The 21,608-nt window shown below is 46.9% G+C and overlaps 1 protein-coding gene across 10 annotated transcripts in view; it reads right to left on the bottom strand.

Annotated features, from left to right (window-relative positions):
- The window catches only part of FHAD1 (forkhead associated phosphopeptide binding domain 1), a 168,064-nt gene continuing 146,456 nt past the window's right edge, over window positions 1-21,608 (bottom strand). For 5 of the 10 annotated variants that reach the window (XM_070384949.1, XM_070384955.1, XM_070384954.1 and 2 more), the window contains 8 exons: window positions 20,371-20,500; window positions 19,575-19,699; window positions 17,510-17,605; window positions 16,629-16,849; window positions 15,926-16,091; window positions 9,755-9,835; window positions 6,927-6,980; window positions 1-2,525 (listed from right to left, as the gene is read on the bottom strand). In XM_070384949.1, coding sequence (XP_070241050.1) covers window positions 2,409-2,525; window positions 6,927-6,980; window positions 9,755-9,835; window positions 15,926-16,091; window positions 16,629-16,849; window positions 17,510-17,605; window positions 19,575-19,699; window positions 20,371-20,500 — 990 coding nt within the window. In that variant the 3' untranslated portion in view covers window positions 1-2,408. Of the gene's footprint in view, window positions 2,526-6,926; window positions 6,981-9,754; window positions 9,836-15,925; window positions 16,092-16,628; window positions 16,850-17,509; window positions 17,606-19,574; window positions 19,700-20,370; window positions 20,501-21,608 lie in introns of those variants that run through there. The other 5 variants (XM_070384953.1, XM_070384958.1, XR_011467227.1 and 2 more) reach the window with 5 other exon arrangements.

Here is a 21,608-nt window from a genome sequence, read left to right as displayed (position 1 = left end):
TATTCACATAAAAGGATGTACAGAGGTAGGCTGTTCAGTATACTGTGGTGTACAGCACAGTGATGTTACCAGGCTCCCACCCAGGCTTTTCATATCTTTCCACTCCGTTGTCCTTGAGGTGGGCTTTGGCCTCTTGCTTGTTTCCTGGTGATTCCCAGCATGGCTGCTCCAGCTCCAAGTCTGAGCTCCAGGAGAGAAAAGACAGACAAGACAAAGGGACAAAGAGAAAAATCTCTCTCCTAACAAAGTCTTGCCTTTAATTCCAGAAGGGAAGCCCTGTCCAGGACCTTCACTTGCATGTCATTGGCCAGAACTGAGCAACATGGCTGGGTCTAACTGCAAGGGAAACTGGGAAATGAAGGTGCTTAACCTTCAGCTTATGCAGTAGAGCGGGGGCGATGACTAAGGGACTTGTAGTGTCCACGGCACTGTCTCTCTGGTGGTCTTGGTTTCTTGTCTCCACTTGTTTATCTATCCCGGCTGTCTCATTTTAGACTGGCTTTGTTTCTCCAAACACAGTGGAAGAAATGGCCACACCAGCTGGGAACTGCATTGAGACCTCAGCTCCACACCACTAATGACCTGTGTGGTGCTCCTGTGCCCTACTTCCAATACCAAGGCTGGAGGTACTGATTGGCCCAGCTTGGGTTAGAAGTGAAACCTGATCGGTCTGGCTTGGGCAGACTATCTACTGCTCAGCCAACCAGCTGTGGCCAACAGAGCAGCATTAGCTAGGGCAAATCTGATTGGGGGCGGGGGGCAGTGTGCATTCTCAGAGAAAGGGGTATGTGGCTGAGGTGATACCCAAAGAACCATCTAGTTCAAGGAGTGAAGAAAGGAAATCACCATCACGGGTTGCAAAGTTGATATGATAAAATTAAAATGTCCTTTGAGAGACCTAAAATACAATGGAATCACAGAGGCATCATGTTTGACTTCTGCAAATTCAAATATTCATGTTCAACCAAATTAAGTATTTCCACCCCCCACCCCCCACCCCACTTCAATTTGGCTTCCAAACATTAGCTAGCTTAACTACTGTCTAACCCAGTGATCTTTTCTGGTGTTGGAGACTGCTTTTTGGATTTTGGGGATACGGTGCAGTATAAGTAATATCATATTCTTTATGGAAAACTGGGGTTTTCAAGATTACTATTATTATTTTTAAAAATAATTTAAAACTCTTAAAAAAATTTTTTTTTTTTTTTGGCTACACCACCACGAGGCATGTGGGATCTTAGTTCCCTGATCAGGGATTGAACCTGCACCCCCTGCCTTGAAAGCATGGAGCCTTAAACACTGGATCACCAGGGAATTCCCTTCAAGATTATTTTTAAGGTCATGTGTAAGATGTACCTTCTCACTGTGTAAGATGTACCTTTAGTGGAATATCATGCAAATAATTTTTCATATTTCCTTCTAATTTTAATTGGTATAAAGAATGCATTTGGTTTAAAAATATAAAAATGTTTTTATTGTGACTTTTTTAAAATTAAAAGAATTAGTGATATTCATGACTTCTGCTGTTCCTCCCATTTTATTTGGTGGTCTTGGCCATGTAAGAAAGGCAGGGAGAGGACAGATGGCTGCAGAGAGGGCAAAAATGAAAGTCTCTCCAAATACCATGGAAAGAGTGTGTGCACCTGGGCAGTGTGTGCCCTTTGGTGATTGGGTACTTGGTCTGTCCTGATGGCCTGTGACTTGAACTACTGGGCTTATCCTGCTGTGACAGAATGGGCAGTGTGAGACGGGAGGTAAACACCTGGGTTCCAGACCCAACCCTTGAATTTCTTAGCTGTGTGACTTTAGATGGGCCATTTAACCTCTCTCAACCTCAGCTTCCTCATTTGTAAAATGGGGAATATAATACTATTTACCTCCCAGGTCTTGGAGGAAGATTAGATGAGATGGGTTTTGAAAACTGCAGAGTGCCATACACATGTGACTCATTGTTATGGAAGCAATAAAAACAGGTTGGTGTTCAAATTTATTATAAGAAATTCAGATATAAATGCACTATACCATGGACCCAGCAGCCCCTGAGGTTACCTTTCTGTCCTGTGGCCCCAGTATCATGCCCTGGGTTTTCTCAACTGTGGGTTTCTTGGAGCTCCGTGGAGGTGTGACATTTGGGTACGTCACAACCCAGACACATAAGTTTATCTACTGGGCCTAGGAGTCGGAATTTTGAACTAATTCTTCATATGCCTGAGTGCGTTTACATTCGCAGATAGCTGTGAAAAGAGCCCCTCTCCCCACACAGTCCGAAAAATTGTACTGTGCAAAATACCAGTCTAGGAAGCAACACACAGGGTAACAATAAGTCCTAAAAAAGTGTCTTTGTGATTTGGCGCGGAAAAGTCTCTTTGACTCATGGAGGAGGATCTCGCAGACCCGGCGGGATGTTTCTAGTTCCTTCCACCAGGCTTAGAAAACAGAAGGCTCTGGCTGGACTTGCTGGACATCTCTCTCTTTAGCATCTCTCTTTCTTGGTCCATCTTTGCAGTGGCTTTTCTGGCTCCGACCTTCAACAAGAGCAACAAATGCACAAACTTGACAATTGTAAGGGTATCCCCAAATATACCACTCAAATGGGCTTTTTTACTCAAAATAAAGTATTTGTAAAAAAGAAATTATATACAGACATAGATGTGTGCAAAAAGAAGCTAAAATAATCCACTATTCTCACACTACCCACAGGTAACCTTATTGACATTCCAATGTACTCCCTTCCAGATATACAGATACTTTCTTCTTATATTTTCTTTCTTTTTTTTTGGTTTTTGAAACCAGGAGTTTCTGATTATGGGCACATTCATTGGGATGGACTTTCTCTTGAAAAGCTGTTACTAAACTGAATGTCTTATGTCTCTGATGTCTTAGGAGGAGAAAAGGCAGGATATTCAAGGGGAATCGGTCTAACCCTATTCTAAGCACTGCCCCTGGTGTGGGGCAGTCTTGAGTATGACTCTGTCCCTGGTCTTAGCTGATCGGGCACTTTGGCACAGGCTCAGCTTTTCAGAAGGTCACTCCTAGGATTTAGGATTATGGGCTCTATGATGCTACTTACTACTCGAGCTGATTCTTTGAACTGGGGGACCGTGAGGTCATCCCTTTTTATCACATGACCAGAGAGAGACGAGATCAGGGGAGATTTAGGCACAGAGAGGTGATATGAGCTCTGTGTGTGTTTGTGTGTAAGAGAGATGACGCTTGGGAGATGACGGCCTACCAGTTCTCTTTTGAGGCCAGGCTCTCTCTCAGCTCTCAGTATTTATGAGGCACTCACTCTTACATCCTTATAAAAGCCCCCTCCCTCTTTCTGAATAGGTTTCTATTCATTGCAACCCAATAATCTCTCTCCCACACGGTTCTGTTTATACTGTAGATACGATTGTAACTTGCAAGTTTCTTTCCAACAGGCTTCACATCAACAGCCCTACTTCCTGCAAGTTTTTGACTCCAACTCATGCCCCTGGGGAAAGAGGGCCTGCGGGCCTACAGGTAGTCAAGTTTCAGCTCTGCCTCTGAAAGCGTGATCCTTGGTCTCCTCATCTGTCAGCTAGGGGCCAGAATGTCCTGTCTTCCTTAGGGGTTGAGAGGAGGTTCTGGGTGGATTTAAATGGAAGGGGCTGGTAGGACCTTCTCTGTAACTCTTTTCATTTTAAGACAGGCTTAAAAATCACGTTCTGTGCCTGACCTATGCCAGTGGCTGCCAGGAGCCTTGAAATGTGCTTTGAGATTGCTTTCAAAATCATTTCAGGAAAACATTTCAGGGTGAGGTAGGCTAAGATCTCTACACTAGCCCACAAAGTAAATATTGGTGGGAATGCCCAGATAAAAGGAAAACAGGCAGCAAATGTCGAAAATCTTTTGCCTCTAAACCAGTTTTCCTTTGTATCCTTTTTAGTTTGATTTTCAATAAAATTGGATGGGTCCCCAGGGCCAGTGCTGGGGCTGGCTGTCAGAGCGAGAGTCTGGGTGTTTGTTAAAAATGAAGATTTCTTAGTCCCAGGGTCCCCCAAGTCCCAGGTCTGCCATGAGCTTGAGGTGGGAAGCACCACAGAGCAAGCTTTGGTCAACTTTTTTGAGTGATGAGGTCGGGGACAGCAAAAGGCAGAGGGGATGGCTGAACCAGGAAAAGGAAGGGGTGAGGAATGGGAAATGTGAAATTCAAGTGTGGGCCTGACGTGGGGGAAGCCTGGCTGGGTCTGTCCTGAGCCAGAGACCTCCCGCAGCAATAGGCATTCATCATGCATGTTTGGAATCGCATTCCGGCTCACCCTTAGAAGGACAAGGCCAGGATAGGAGCCTGTCATTTAAATAAGGACATTTAAATTGGAAATTTGGCAGTTCTATTTCCAGTTTTTTAAGGAATCTCCACACTGTTCTCCATAGTGGCTGTACTAGTTTGCATTCCCACCAACAGTGTAATGGGAGGGGGGTTCAGGATGGGGAACACATGTACACCCATGGCAGATTCATGTCAATGTATGGCAAAACCACTACAATATTGTAAAGTAAAAAATTAATTAATTAATTAAAAAAATAAATTGGAAATTTGGAAATTAACTGGGATAATTCCAGTTAATACTCAGGGCATACTGGAGTAGCAGATCTGGGCACAAAGATCCCAGTTCATTCCCACACCACCTCAGGTCTTTGTTTTAAACATCCCTACTTCAGGGAGGCCTCTCCAGGTCCTTGGACTGGGGAGGGGGAGGGAGAGGTCCCTGTGAAAAGTGTTCCTGAGCTCAGGAACAACTCAGAAAGTACCGCGTTGGCCAAAAAGTTCATCTGGGTTTTTCCATAACATTTTAATGGTAAAACCTGAGTTAACTTTTTATCCAACCTAATATTTGTTTATTTATTTGCCTCAGAATAAAAAGCCATGAAAGACTGGGAGTTTTACATGTTTCTTCATTGATCTAACCTGGCGTTTCTCATTCTTTTTTTCATTATCATCCTTTTCCTTAAGAAACCTTCTTAGACATTTTTTCCTAATCGCTTTTGTTGTTGTTTAGCCTCTAAGTCGTGTCCAACTCTTTTGAGATCCCATGGACTGTAGCCCACCAGGCTCCTCTGTCCATGGGGTTTCCCAGGCAAGAACATTGGAGTGGGTTGCCATTTCCTTCTACAGGGATCTCCCCAGCCCAAGGATCGAATCGGTATCTCCTGCATTGCAGGTGGATTCTTTACTGCTGAGCCACCTGGGAAGTTCTCACCTCTGTGAAATTTGATTATTACAGATAGCACTGTGTGTATTTCTGTGCTTTATACATTAAAAAAGTAGAGTTTTGCCCTCTCCGGGGTGATATTGCTGCCACTGAGAATGGGATTGAATCCTAACACCTGAATATTACCCGCCATATCGCAAGCCTCTCAACAAATATTCGTTGAATGAATGAAGGCTGGGGTCGTATCTCTGTTCATTTTTCTGTCCCCAGTTCCTAGCACAGTATGTGGCCTAGACTAGGTATTCAATTTATTAACTAGAAGATTTTCCCCTTTAGCATATGATAGATAATTATAGAAGACTGTTAGCTGCAGAGGAAACAAAAATCGATATGAATCCCATTGGATCTTAAAAAGGAAGAATGTACTAGTTCTGAAGCATACTAGAGATGGAGACTCTGTTATGAGAAAGGCTGAGACTCTCTGGGAGTCTCTTATGCGAGACTGAGAGAGCAAACTTTACACGTCCCATCTTTATCAATGTGGTCCTGGTGACTCCATCCCCTGAAGGACTCCAGGTCCACTCTGGAGGAAGAAGTCGCCCAAGCTACACTTGGTAGGGAACCTGGAGGAAACCCTTCTGTACCAAGGAGATCTCAGACACCAACTTCTAAGCTGGGGCTGGAGTGCAAGGAAAATGGGAAGCTGGTTCTTTGCTCTCAGCCAAAGCACCATTTGTCCCTACTCTGTTAAAGCCAAAGGCAGCGTGAGATGCCAGGGGGGTCTCGTATCTCAGAGAAGCACAGTATTCCCACAACATCTGGGATCCATGTCAATATCCCCTCTGTCATTTTACATCCCCAGGTGGTCCTCAGACAAAACCTAGCTCAGGGCTCTTTCTTCCTCCTCCGCTTCAGTCATATTTGTGAACGAATAAGTAACAAACTTCCCAAAATTTCCACTTTGCAGGGTGGCAAAGGTCTCAGATCCATAGGGGCCCCCAGGACGCTCTCTGTCATTTTAATGTCCTGCTTTGGGACAGTAACCATCTTTTGGCCTTAGAACAAGGATGCTGGTTGAGAAGAAGCTTCCATTTTCCAAATATATCCCTCACCTAGAATATCTTTGTTTCTTCTACCAATGATAATTTGGTTGCTTCAGAATGACTGTGGCCTTTTATCAAACTTGAATATGTCTCTTCTCTCTTATTCAACCAAAATGTGTTCAGCTTTCAAGCTCCCTGAGAGCTCGCCTCTACTTTCTGCAAAGTGGGAACGCGGATTGGCTTAATTCCAGTTCCAGGGCTGATTTGTCAATGGCAATGTTTCAACATGCTCAAGATTTCAAAGTTTTAATTCTCAACTTTTAAAATAATTTTAGAGGATGCTTCTGTGAAATTCAAGAGAAATGCCATTGGAAGTGTTATCAGGTTTATTACCTGGAAGTTTATAACCTCAAGGAAGAGAAGCCAGCACTCTTACCTGGGTGTCAGATGTCTCCTACTTAGCAGTGTGGCTCTGGACAAATGGTCTCTAAGCCTCAGACACCTCATCTGAGAATTGGGTATAATAACAAAATCCACCCCCCATAGGGTTGTTGTGAAGCTTAAATGAGATACTGCAGGTCAAGTGCTTAGCTCTGTGTGCATAGCACACGCTAAATCCTCAGTACACGATAGATACAGTGTCATGTCGACTGGGCTTCCTGCTGATGTTCTATGGTTTTCTCTCTTCTGTCCTCTCCTGGCTCACCTGGAAATTTGAGTTCTGCATCTTGTTCTTCACCGCCTCTACAAACATTTGTCTCTTTAACACAGAAAGAATATTGACAAATTTTAGCTTATGCTCTGCTTTGTCTTTTGCATCAAAGAAAAACAGCTTTTTCTCAACTTTCGGATGCTACCCATTTGGATGAAATGTTGAGCCTTCCTAGGTGAGGACATGAGGATGAGGGTCTGCAGAAGAGGGAAGGGATAAGGATGGCAGAGGGGGGGTGGTGTCTGTAGAATGGGGTGTGGCTTTGGGGCAATGCTACACTGTCCTGCTGAACCTCTTAGAGATCTCTGTTCCAGATTCCAGTAGAGAAGGAGGTGGGTCAACCAAGAAGGCTATGAAGGATGCTATATTCTCCCTGGAGGACAGATCTGCTTTAGGGGGAAGCACAGCCTTCCAGGTCACTAGAAGAGGCTGCACATGTCCAGCGATTTCCACCCAATGGCCTAGGCATGACAAAAGGCCCAGTGGTTAACGCCCCTGGCAGGGACTTTGTGGGCCTGTTGGGAAGCCATCACTGAGAATCTGGAGTCCACTCCCCTTGGGTTTGATTACTACTGCTGCCCTGATCTGCTTAAGACTCCGCACCTCAGGGACAGTTCATCAAAGAAAGAGCATCCCTGAGACACTGGAGACACCAAAGGGAGAGGGAACTGGGGTCCCCCTTGCAGACTGACATCCTGCAGGTGAATGTATAGGGGTGTCAGGAAGGGGACTTTCTCAGAGAGCCCTGAGCATCAACTGGGGTCACCAACCTGATTCCTACAGGGGCCAGGGAAGTAAAGGAAGTGAGTGAGGTGAGCCAGGGGAGGGGTGGCAGCAAGTCCACGAGCCCAGCACCTAAGGGGCCTGGAAGACAAAGGCTTGTGATTTTGTGGGACTGTGGGCCTAGTGTCCCCAGATCTTGCAAGTTTCTCAGAGAAGCTGGAAATCTGGAGTATTCTGTTAAACTGCCCTACTTTGAAATGTACCAAAAAAAATCCCATGAGTCAAATGAAATATGTCTGTGGGCTGCCATCTTGCGACACCTGCTTCAGAACCTCCCCGCCTGGTGTCTAGTTGGTGCTCAGTAAGTGCTGGAGGGGCTGTCAGATAAAATACAGGATTCCAAGTTCAATCTGAATTTCAGAATGAAACCAAAATATTTTTTACTATGAGTATGCCCCTGTATAAGTTAGAACATATTTATACTTAATAACTATTTGTTGTTTATCTGCAATTAAAACTTAACACATCCTGGGCATGCTTTTTTTTTTCCCCCTCAAATCTGGCAATGCTACTGGGCATTCATAAAATTCATGGAGGAAGTAAGGCCATCTTTTGGGACAGGTCATAGGTACTAGTAAGTCTCTTCCGTTCTCCCTGAAGGACGCTAACTCTCCCCTCAGAGGACTGTCCACGAAGGCTTATGTGCCCATATCAAACAGATAGTTGTCCTCCAGACATTTTTCATGGAGGCCTTGAGCCTGCAACCACTCAATATTTATCACAAACTCAGTTGAGGCAGTCACCATCCAAATTTCCAGATATTATAAAGCAGTGGTATTAAACCAACAACCTCCTTCTTTCCCATCCCACCCCCACCTTTCCCCCCTAAACCTTTTATCCAAGCAAAATTCCAAGAGGAACTTGGGGTATAAAACAGACAATGGAGAGCTTCTCTGGTGGGAGAAAGGTGTGTGTGTGTGTTGAGAGTCATCCCCTTCCCACGGCACCCAGGGCTTCAGGGAACCCCAGTTTGAACACTGCTCTGAAATACCTTTTTGGGTTAAGTCCAATCAGTGGATGGCTGGGCACTGAAGGGCAGAGCCTGGCCCGTGTGCATATGCTTTTCCTGGACTCACTGGGATATGATCATCAGTCTGTTTCAAGATCTGTGCACAGCCATGACCCAGGCAGCACTGCACTGCTATTCTTAGGGGTGTTGCTCATTACACCACACAACGTCCTCTCTGGAACACTTCTGAGCATCACACTCATCATATCTCATGTACACAGTGAACTCTGGACCATGCTGGGTTTTCTATTTCCCATTGGCTACCAGAAAGCCCACTGTCTAATGGGGCTCCCCTTTGGCAGGTGAGGGGGTGTTATAACAGGCACCTTCCTCCTTATTTTTGGCTCCATTTTCTACCATCCCCTCCTTCTTCCACCTGCTGCTGCTGCTGCTGCTGCTGCTAAGTCACTTCAGTCGTGTCCGACTCTGTGCGACCCACTGGACGGCAGCCCACCAGGCTCCCCTGTCCCTGGGACTCTCCAAGCAAGAACACTGGAGTGGGTTGCCATTTCCTTCTCCAATGCATGAAAGTGAAAAGTGAAAGTGAAGTCGCTCAGTCGTTTCCGACTCTTCGCGACCCCATGGACTGCAGCCTACCAGGCTCCTCCATCCATGGGATTTTCCAGGCAAGAGTACTGGAGTGGGGTGCCATTGCCTTCTCCGCTTCTTCCACCTACTGTACTTCATTCTTAGGGCAGAGGTTTCTGGGATTCCTTACTCCTACCCTCTTCTCTTCTTCTGGTTTTGTCTCTATGTCCCCAGATCATTTAGCACCCAGGATGGCTGCGCTGCCCTTCTGCCTTCTCTCACTTCCAGATCCTGGGTCTTTCAGGTCCCTTGTGCGGGTTGCAGGCAGGAGCAGGGGCAGGGGCAGGGGCAGGGCCCGGGGTGGGGGAGGGGAAGGGAGTGGAGGTGGGTGGAATGTTTTTTGGGCTGCCCACGCTGGCGTTTGCACCCCACATGCTCTTACCCTTTGAAAATAAGGTATCTACTTTGTGTCTGGCTGCAAGATCAGAAAGGGTCTCTGTACCTGCCTCTCTTTCTCTTTGAAGGAACAGTTGCAAGCTGCTGACTCTTTGGCATTTCTCTGTTCGAGGTCCTCTAAACGTTCCTAAGTGAAAATATCAGGTGAGCAAGACAGTGTTCAATGTGTCCCCACCTGTTCCATTCGGGGACACACCTCTGAGGTTGCTAGGAGACGCTGGGACTCACTGGGATTGGTGGGCAGAAGAAGGGGCAGGTGAGGGTCTTTTTCTTTGGCCATCTTCTGTCTGTATGCTGCACCAGCCTAGCCACATTGCCCTACTTCATTTTCGTCGGCACCCACAAGCCCCTCCCGTCGCATGCTCCTCCTACACAACATCTACCAATTTCTACTTGTTGGCTAAAAACACACAAATGGTGCTGAGGAAACCAGGATCTTGAGAACACGCGGGCCCAAGGAAATCCTGGAAAATGGTGAGTTAAAGAGAAGAGTGAGGATAACCATGATGGCAGGTGAGCGTGTATCCTACGTGGTCCCATGTACCAAGGGTTTTCTAAGCAACCTCCCATTTCATCCAAGGCTACTGAGTTAGGTGCCATTTTTATTCTCATCTTAAAAACAAGGGACATGAGCTAATTAAGCAGAAGGAACTTTAGGGGGCTCCTGCCTGGCTGAGGGGGCTTCCCAGGTGGCGCAGTGGTAAAGAATCTGCCTGCCAAGGCAGGAGCCGCTGGTTCGATCCCTGGGTCAGGAAGATTACCCTGGAGGAAAAAAAATGCAACCCACTCCAGTATTCTTGCTAGGATAATCCCATGGACGGAGGAGCCTGACGGGCTAACAGTCCACGGGATCTCAAAGAGTGGGACCCGACTGAGTGACTTAATCACACACGCTCGCTCGCTGGGGGGAGGCCACAGGCAAAGTGGTGGCCATGCCCCCTAGTCAGGACTTCATTGGCTGGAGATTTGATTGGCAGGCGAGCTGAACGGGTTTCTGCCAGAAGCAGCCGGTGCCCTTCAGCCTTTCTTAGACTTCAAGTCCTAAGTAAAAGGGTTTGCGTGCTTTTCAAATGGCCACTTCTGTGCATTTAAAATTTTCCTATTGAAAAACCCCAGCATTAGCCCATTCACAAAAGGTATCTGGGTCCTTTCTTGGCTGTGACCCGAGTGGTATTCACTGAGGAGAAAAGAGCGTCACAGAAGAGCTGCCGGCTTTGGGAGGACCAGGGAGGGCGTCAGCTGGCAGGAAGCTCCCTGAAAGAAACGCAGGACTCCCCACCCATCCATGGGCTGTCTATTCTTCCCCTTAGAAAAGGGGCTTGCCATGTGCCAGGCACTGCGGGCATCTTGCCATTTAACCCTCCCGCTGCCCCACGGAGCAGGCCTCTTGTTAGCATCTTTGGTTGTTTTGGTTGAGGAACGTGAGATAGAGGTCAAGCCACCTACCCAGGGGTCACTACGGGCGGGGGCGGGGCTGGACTGCTGTTTGTCTGACTGCAGCTCTGTCCTCTGAGAGACACTTCGGGCTTCTCGAGAGACTTGGACGCGGATTAGAGTGAGCTCGGCCTGGGCCAGGGTCCCTTCTCTCTGCCACGTGGAGAGAGCCACAGACTCAGGGCCTTCCAGAGCCCCCAGTGATGACCACCGGGTTCTCTGTGAATGTCTAGCCTTTCGTATCAAGTCTCATGTTCACAGCCAGAGGTATTAGTGTGGAAATACGACTTTTGATTCTGGAAGGTGCTGCTTAGTGAAGAGATGGTCAAACATTTAAGACATAAACTACATTTTGGGGGGTGGGGGTGGGGCGTGGATTCTGAAGCTTCAGATGTGTTAATTTCATCTCAGTGCTTCAGCCCTGCAAGCTCAATGAACAGGGTGAACAGTGTCAAAGTTTTGTATAGGAGGCTAAAAAGTAAGGCTCCTTGTGAAAATACTAGGTGTAAAACTTAGGAAAGAGGAATTCTATTTTCTGTTAATTTCCACTTAAAAACAATGAAGACATACTCCCTGGAAGGAACTGATGCCAAGACGAATGTATACACGTGCCCTTTAGAATCCAGCAAAACTGTAAAGTTTATTATTTTTTCCTTCCTGATAAACAGGGATTTCTGATGACATAGTAATAAGAAGCCTCAAATGCAAACCCGAGTCCTGGAGTGAATACTCTGGGAGCAATGGTGAGAGAAATACAAGGCAGGCACCCGGGTAAGGGAGACGCAGAAGGAAGGGGTGTGGGAAAGTGAACCTGGGCTGGAGAGGGCAGCAGGTGGGAGGGAATCCTGTTTCTGCAGCTGAGCAGCCAGGGAGTGGTGCCCTCTGTCAACTCAGCCCTCCCCTCTCTCAAGTGGGCTGATGCTCACCAGCTTCCCTCGTGGGGTTGATGGGACAGGTGAAGCCTGTCCGGTGTGGAGCAGGTACCTGCCCCTTGGTAAATGATAAAGTAAAGTAAATGATACTCAAAGTGCTCAGTAAATGATATCATTGGCGATGCCATGACTGTGGTTGTAGTTCATGTACATCTTTTCTCCAGTTGTGAATTTCACGAATTTTAAAGCTCCTAGCTCTAGCTCTTCTGGGGACCCTGACACAGGTTCAGCTTGGCCATTTCAGACCCTTCTCTGCTGAAGGATATCTAGCGCCAAACAGGCTGGCACGTCCCCTGCATTGTGTATGAATGAGGCAGCCCATGAATAATGCATGTGAAGCCTGATTATGTAAATCCTCAGGTTTTCAGTACATGACAATGGCCTTTTTTGGGTCCTTTGCTGTCCCATTCTGTGGTCTGGTGTCTCTGCTTTGGGGCCTCGCCTGCCAAGCCCTGGGGCTCGGGGGATGCCTCAGGGAGGGGTGAGCTCTCTAGAGGGCACATCAAAGGGAAAGTCAGAACTCTGTCAGTGGCCCAGCTCTCCCTGGCATTGCTTGGTGTGAAAGGAAACTGTCCTCTGCCTGAGGCAGCCCCGTGACACACGCAGACTGAGGTCTGTGATGTTTAATTCAGAACGGTGAGCACTAGAAACACCACATCCGGGCTCCCTCAGAGCAGGACAGCAGCCACTTTCATTTCTGGGGCTATAAGCTAGAGAGCCTGATGTCTGGAAACCTCCTGCCTGGAAAGTTTGCAGAATGGAGGACAGCCTTTTGCAAGGAATTCATCTGACCATCAGCTCTTGGTTGAGAAAGACATCCTTCTATGAGCTTCTAAGGCCTGGCCTCCTTAGAGCTCATGTAGGCAACACACTCACAAATACACACACATACAAACACACAGCACATACTCACAGGCATACACACAAGCATGTGTGCAAAAATACACAGCTCCAATTTAGAAATACTAACGGGTAAAAGGAGGCAACTGGGGGCCAGACCTGCAAAGAGTGCAGGACCTAGGACTAGAGAGATCTGGGGCTAGGTAAAGGCTCTACTTGGGACTTCCTTGGTAGCTCAGACAGTAAAGAATCTGCCTGCAATGCAGGAGACCTGGGTTCGATCCCTGAGTCAGGAAGATCCCCTGGAGAAGGAAATGGCAATCTACTCCAGTATTCTTGCCTAGGAAATCCCATGGGCTGAGGAGCCTGGCAGGCTGCAGTCCATGGGGTTGCAAACAGTCAGATATGACTGAGCAACTAACAAGACTCTGTGAACTACCAGCTACTCTATGAACTTGGACAAGTCTCTTTTTTAATTCGTTGAGCCTCAGTTTCCTCATCTGTAAAATGGGGATCATCATGACAACCAGGCAGGGCTACCAGAGGCATTAATAACCCTGATCATGGCTGCATAGCATGAGTGGAGCCCAATGCCTGCAGATATCATGAAGAGATGGGGGCTATGGTAGTTTTTCCTGTTTGCCTGATGCCTGCCTGGAGATCTGCTCGACCTTAGGTGAGAGTGAAGGACCAGGGAGAGTCTGATCTATTTAGGAGTCGCTGTGCCGGTGCCCAGTTGGGCTAGTGACATGCTGCTGACCACAGGAGTGGACGTTCATGGGTGTTAACTGCCAAGAAGACCAGAGACCCCCCTACTGACTGCAGTGCAGGCACAGGGTTACAGCGAGCTTCTGGAGCTGGTTTTCAGGTGCTGCCCATGCCTGTCTCGATGTGTATGGGGACTTTTGGCAGCAGACTCTACTGGGTCTGGGGCAGCACTCACTTCAGAGGCCACCTGCGCAGTTGGCTGGCCACAGGGCAGACAGCCTCATCCACCTGCTGAGTCCCAGGCCCTGAGCTGCATGCTTCAGAGCCTGGACAGGTGTACCTGGGCATCGGAAACCGTTTGGTCTTGAGTTCAGACAGTGAGAGCTTGGATAGGAAGGGTTACCTGTGTTGTATTCAATCCTTATAACAATCCTGCAAGGCAGGTGCTCTTAGCTCCCATTCACTGATGAGGAAAGTGAGGCTCAGAGAGGGGGACTGATTTGCACAAGGTCACACAGTAAGCAGGGGGATTTGACCCCAGGACCCACTGAGTCTTGTGCCATGTGATAGATGAGATAGCAGGATGAGGGGAGGAGGTGGCCTCTTTTAGCTGGATCACCAGCCTGAGTGTCAGTCTTGGTCTCTCAAGTCAATGCTCTTACCAAGTTCATGCCAGGAAGCAAATCCCTCACCCTCATGCCTTTCCTCTGTGGCTCCCACAGCCTTAAATGCACACCTGTCCATCCCTTTGGTGGACAAACTCCAACTCTCCTTTGCAATTCATAACAAATGTCAGCACTTGGAACACACTTCCTGAATGCTCTAGTACCCTCCTGAGCCAAGTACCCTTCTCTGGATCTGAACAGAGCCCTTACCCCACTAAGTCAGCCTGAAATCAGCTCTTTACCTGTATGTTCTGCACTGAAAAATATGTCCTTCAAGGACATTCATCTATCTCTATCCACCTGATCATTCATCTACCTGAACACGTACTGATCCACTGATCTGGTGTCCATCCATCCACCCATCCACCCACCCATCCATCCATCCATCCATCCATCCACCTGTCCTTCCATCCACCCATCCATCCATCTATCCATCCACCTGTCCTTCCATCCATCCATGTACCAAATATTTATTGGGTGTCTACTATTCTCTGGGTACTCAGAATAGCAAGTTGAAAATCTTTATTCTCAGAGAACTTATTCATCTGTGTATCCCTTGCACCTGGCAGAGCAATGAAAGTAAGAACAATAGACACCACTTTAAAAAATTCAGGACGTTTGCTAAGCTTATTGTGGCAATTGCTTCATGTGGCATGGAAGTCAAATCATTATGCTGTATACCTTAAACTCAATACAGTGTCAATTACACCTCAATAAAACTGGCAGAAAAATAGTTAGAAATGGAAAGAACGAGGTAAAATACATGAATTATCAAAAGTTAAAAAAAATACAGACAAGCTGGACTCTGAGTCTCAGAGAGCACTGTTTACAGCAGTCAAGACATGGAAGCAACCTAAATGTCCACCGACAGAGGAATGGATAAAGATGTGGTGCATATATACAGTGGAATGTTACCCAGCCATAAGAAGAGTGAAATAATGCCATGTGCAGCAACATAGATGGATCTAGAGAGTACCACACTAAGTGAAGTAAGGCAGACAGAGAAAGGCAAGTATCAGATGACATCACTTGTATGTGGAGTCTCAAAAACGGATACATGTGAGCTTATTTATAAAACAGAAACAGACTCACAGTTTGAAAACAAACTTATGGTTATCAAAGGGGAAAGGTGGAGGGGGGATGAAGTAGGCATTTGGAATTAACACATACACACTACCATATATAAAAGAGATAATCAACAGAGACCCGTGTATAGCACAGGGAATGCTACTCAATATTCTATAATAACCTATCTGGGAAAAGAATCTGAAAAAGAACGGATATATGTGTATGTATAACTGAACCACTTTGCTGTGCACCCGAAACTAACACAAAATTGTAAATCAGCTCTACTCCAATACAAAATTAAAAATTAAATTAAAAAGAAAGAAAGAAAATACAGACAAGCTAGACTCTGAGTCTCAGAGTGGTTAAGAAACCTGCCTGAAGTCACACAGTAAATGGAAGAGCTACAGTCTAAACTTAGGTCTGTCTGATGCTAAAGCTATTCTGCCACTTTCCTTTGCATCAGTAAATGCCTCCTGTACTGCCTAGATCCCGCTGGGACCTCAGCTGGCCATTTCCAAAGGGGGCAGAGGGGCAGCCTCAGAGACTCTGCTCCAAGCAGGCACCACTCACCTTCTGCTGCCTGATCGCCCTGTTGACCCTCTTCTCCTGGTGCAACTGCTGCTCCATGCGCTCCAGGGCCTCCTTGAGCAGCGCCTTCTCTTCGGCCTCTTTGTAGATGTCGTCCTCCAGCTTGGCCACCTGTGACTGGTACATCTGAACCGACACTTTGCTCTGCCTGAGCACACGGGAGAGACAAAGTCTCCTTTCCCCTCATCTTTCTCACTTACCAGCAATGCCCCTGCCCTGGGAGATTCTCAAGATACTTCTGTGTCTGCCTAACTTAGCGGTTTCATTACAAGTGGGAGAGAAGGATGGAGTTTGGGGACTAGAGGGCAGTATAAATAGCTCATGGGCTGTGTAAGTGTGGCATGAAGCTGACACAGGTTATATTACCAGCCCCTCCCAATTTCCCAGGGAGGGTCAGGGAACTGATACTACTGAAAATAAGAAGGAATTATGAAAAGCACACACATGGTGAAATATCAGACACATTCATAAAAGGTGCACCTTACCCCTTAAGAAAATACAGCACACTTTAACTGCTGCTTTCTGGCCCAGAGGACTCGCCTCCATCAGACCCTGAGTCATGATCCCGCCTGCCCTGCACACCCAGACCTCTGTCCTCCTGTCTTGGTCCAGAGGTCTGCTGCTGCCCTGAGGTTTAGCCTGGAGAATGGAGGTCCAGGCCTTTCTGCAGGGACATGGGCCTTACCTGAGCTGTTCAATGTCTTTCTCGTATCCTCTCAAAAGCTCCTCTTTTCTCTCCAGCCGGTTCTTGAGTTGGGTGATCTTATCGAACACCATATCGAGGTCTCTTTGTCGAAGCTGGGTGACTCTCTCCCTCTCTTTGGGGGAGAGGTGTTTCATGGACACATGACCTGACATATCTTTGATGTTCATCAGACTCCCGAGTGTTTTGCTCATATCCATGTACTACGAAAAAGCGTTTTGCAGGTAAGAGGCTTGATCCACCACCACTGGTGGCTGCTTTAATAAGGAGTGTGTGTGCTGTGCTCAGTCGCTCAGTCGTGTCTGACTCTTTGCGACCCCATGGACTGTAGCCTGCCAGGCTCCTCTGTCCATGGGATTTCCCAGGCAAGAATACTGGAGTGGGTTGTCATGCCCTCTTCCAGGGGATCTTCCCAACCCACAGATCAAACCTGCATCTCCTGCACTGGCAGGCAGATTCTTTACCACTGAGCCACCTGGGAAGCCCTTTAATAAGGAGGCAAGTGTCTAATTCTGTTTCATTCATTTTCTGCAATCACAGGGAACACATGCTTTGGAAAGGAGTACAATTGGGGCTTTTAATCCGACTTTCATGTTCCCCGCATCCATTTACGCTACGCCTTTTTGAGAACCAGGGGGAAAATGACAACAGATAGAAACATTTATTCTTGCTACCCAGTTTTCCAAGGAATTCAACTATGCAATTTCCAACCCATGCTGGGATAGCAACTGGGTCTCGCAGAGCTGTAATAATGACTAAATATCTACGTAGGGTTGATGTTTAGTTAAGCCATCTGGTGGTTAACAATGCCTGAGGGGGTTGTGGGTTTGGACAGGAGGGGGACTGATGCTAGGTGTACATACCAGCTTTTCACTGAGATCCAGAGCCTCAGTTGCATCTGTTTTCCCTAATTTATTGGTGGCCATGATGGACCCTGAGCTGGAAAGGCCATTTTGAGGCTGAAATTAAAAAAGAAATAAAAACTCTCTCTTGGTATTCATTATGATTTTCTACATCCAGAAGAAAAACCCAAAGAATAACCGAAGAACTGGAAAGTTCCTAAAGAATAACTTGACAGTTGTGGTTCAATCACTAAGTCATGTCCACCTCTGCAACCTCATGGACTGCAGCACTCCAGGCTTGCCTGTCCTTCACTGTCTCCTGGAGTTTGCTCAGATTCATGTCCATTGATTTGATGATGCTATCCAGCTATCTCATTCACTGTCGCCCCCTTCTAGCTGTTTTTTATTCTAGTCTGATTCCTCTGTGAACTGCTTTCTTACAGCTCTGTTCCCATCCCTTAAGAGTATAACTTTTCTTGAAATGACACATTAGTCCCGCTCTTTGGTCACTGTCTGTCTTTCCTCTAGACCAGTGGTTCTTAACTGGGGATGACTGTGCATTCTCCCTTTACCTGGGACATTTAGCAATGCCTGGACATTGTGATGGTTGTCACAACTGCTACTGGCATCTAGTGTGTAGAGGCCAAGGATGCTGCTGAACAACCAGTGACACACAGGGTAGTCCCCCAAGTAAAGAGTTACCTGGCTCAAAAAATCGGTAGCACCGAGGCTGAGAAGATAAGCTTCAGAAAAACAGGAGTCCTGTTGCCTTTGCTCAGCTATTCTTTCTCCTGCTCCTTCTCTCCTTTTAATTACTGCCAGCCTTGGAGGTTTCCTGCTCTGTCGTGTCAGTGGTGGGATGAGGGGTTGTTGCCAAGAAGGCAAATCTTGGAAGCAGGATCAGGATATGGGATCCAGCTGAGCTCCCCACCTGGAGATGGTCCCTCCCTTTCTACTCTCAGAGGAGGGTTTGCTCTTAGCAGGAAAACCAACACGTTTCTTTCTTTCATTCTTTTTTTAAAATATTGTTTTGATGTGGATCATTTTTTTAAAGTCTTTATTGAATTTGTTATAATATTGCTTCTGTTTTATGTTGTTTGTTAGCCCTGAGGCATGTGGGATCCTAGCTCCCCAAAAAAGGATCAAACACTGCACCCCCTGCATTGGAAGGCGAAGTCTTAACCACTGGACTGCCAGGGAAGTCTCAAAGCAACACATTTCTGAAGATTCACACATCTAGCAAATGTGTAGAAAATGAGATTGAATGATTTTAATTATTTCTTCCAACAGCCTAAGGATGGTTTGGATCCAGCTGTGGCAGCAAACCATGCCCAGCAGGTCCTCTGATTAAGGCTAACCTGAGCTGTCCATTGTCATGTGTCAATCAAATGCCCAATCAAACACCTTCCACCTAACAATCAAATTACTTCTGCAAATCTGGGCAAATCAAACAAAGCCCCCTAAGGAAGGAAGGCTTTCTTGAATAATACCATTGAAATACTATTTAATAATAATCACAAGTATCATCTATTAAGTGCTCACTATGAGCTAGGCACTGGCATAAGCACTTTACACAATTATCTCCTTTTACAGCTGGGAGATGGAGTCCCAGAAAGGTTAAGAGCCTGCCAAGGTCACTTGGTTTGCAGAGCTGGGATTAGGACACAGGCAGGTCTCTGATTCTAGAACTGTGGTGTCTTCTTAATCATCATGGCTCCCTTCTGCTACCTTTTCTGTGTTCGGGTTTTTGAGTTTACAGAAAGAAGCAAATTTTAGGCAAACTCATGGCATCATGTTATATAGCTTGTTGAATATTTTCTGCAGAATATAACACATGATATGAAAAGGAGGGCCCAGAGATTGACCTGGCCAACATCAGTGTGATGATACATCCTGCTCTGTACATTTGAAAGCCTCCTTTCTGTTCAAACACTGGACCACTGGTAATGCTAGGCACTGACTGATCGATCCAGACGCTAGGCTAACAGGGAGGATCTGACCCTGAACCAGTGATGCCAGGGCACTTGGACAGACCTGCCCTCAGGCCCACCCTCACCACGTGTCAGTCACTGCAGAGGTAAATTACCACTCGGCTCTCTACTCGTGAGAAAGCTGGCAAATCAGGTTTTACATCCAATATTTTCTGGACGTTTTTTTCCATCCCAAGAGTCTTTAAGTCTAGAAATGATTCATCCATGTGGTCCTTAGGATCTAAAAAAAGAAATAATTTATTAGACTCAAAAGAAAGGTTCAGGAAGAAGTCGCTGGATGTAAAAAAATCACAGCTGCTGTTAACTGGACGCTTACCATGGGCCAGTACTAACCCTCATAATCTGAGGCCCAGAGAGGTGAAATGACTTGTCCAAGGTCACACAGCTAATATGAGGCTGCAGCCTCACACGGCTGAGGCTCTGAGGGTGAACCTTTGGCCACAGGTAGGAGGATGGAACTTGAATCCAGGCTGCTGGGGCCTGGCTCAGTGCTCCACCCAGCAACAAGCTCTGTTTCTTGAGAGCCCCATTCCCTCTAAACAGGGTATTTATCTAGGAAGTTCCCCAAGGTTGATCCTTGAACACCATCAGTCTATGCAAAAGTTTCCAATGGGCCATAGTGAAATATGAAAAAGAAGGACAATGTTACGAGTTTTTCATGAAATCCTGTTTATTTAGTATCAAGGCCTGCTCTTGACTTTGAGATCATGTCTGCCCATCTTCCCCCCTCCCCCCCACTCATCTTCTTCTTTTAAAAAAAAAACTACATCTTTTCACTTATGAAATGATAAGAATAGAAGACAGTGATCCTGGTTAGCCCCCACAGGGAACCCTCAGGTCTGGGGCCCATGGCTCAGCACAGAAGGGGCCACTAGGAAGGGGGGAACTTACTTGAGGAGCCGGCCTTCTCAAGTTCTTTAATTCGCGCACGAAGCTCAGATAAGGCCTTTTTCTGACGCTGAATGACCTCCTCATGTCGGGACCCTTTGCATTTGGCCCCTAGATCACTGAAGGACTGCTCCTGTGGCCAGAAAGGTGCAGACAGTGGCTTTGTTAGGGATCGGAATCTCTCTCTTATATTTGAGGAAACATGAACAATTCATGGATTAGCAGAAACCCCGTCATTTAGTACCCTGGAAAATACTGTTAAGGGGCTTCAGCAGAGAATTTAAATATTTCATTTCAAATACAAAGTCACATCTAGGAAGATTTCCAACTTCCCTACTGACTTAGCATCACTATAAATAAGAGATCCCCTCTGTGTTTCCTCGCCATGTTTTCTTTCTTTCTTTTTCTCTAATATTCTTCTCAGTTTGGGTTTCCACTTGTCATTCTGTTCTCATCTTTGAACAATCACATCAAATTCACTCCTGAAGGGGGTACTTTTTGGTTCTTTTTTTTGGTCCAGTCTCTTCTCTGACCAGGGATCAAACTCATGCCCTCTGCCGTGGACACATGGAGTCTTAACCGCTGGACTGCCAGGAAAGTCCTGGAGGGACATTTTTCGGTGCTTAGCTGGTAGTAAGGATGATGGTCTCATATTTGCTAGGGGGAATTGCATGGATGGGCTCTTGGCTGGTCTAGAGAGACCTAGCAGGTCCTCCCTGGGGTCTCTTCTCCCCTCCAGGCCCCCACCACTCATTCCTTCATTTCATTCAGGCTCTGCTCCCCATCTCCTCCTGCAGAGGCCTCCCTACTGCCTTGTCCCAAAGAGCCCCTGCCCCTGTGCTACTCAGCCCCAGTCCTGCTGTATCCTTCCTTGGAGGGCTCACCCTCGCTGGACATTTTGTTAGACGTCGCCTTGTTTATCGCCTCTTTCCTTTTTCAGAATGTGGACCCTGTGAGGAGGGGCTTCTCAGGTGGCGCCAGTGGTAAAGAACCCACCTGCCAATGCAGGAGATGTGAGAGGTGTGGATTCGATCCCCTGGGTCGGAAAGATTCCCTGGAGGAGGGCATGGCAACCCCTGCAGTATTCTTGCCTGGAGAATCCCTGGACAGAGGAGCCTGGCAGGCTATAGACTATGGGGCTGAAAAGCGTCGGATACAACTGAGCATGCACGCATGCAAATGAGCACGCACGCACGCACGGGCCCTGTGAGGACACAGTTGGTCTCCCATGTAGGCCGTGC

Source organism: Bos mutus, chromosome 16 (assembly GCF_027580195.1).
Source record: "Bos mutus isolate GX-2022 chromosome 16, NWIPB_WYAK_1.1, whole genome shotgun sequence".
NCBI lineage: Eukaryota > Metazoa > Chordata > Mammalia > Artiodactyla > Bovidae > Bos > Bos mutus.
This window is presented reverse-complemented; position numbering and strand designations above follow the sequence as displayed.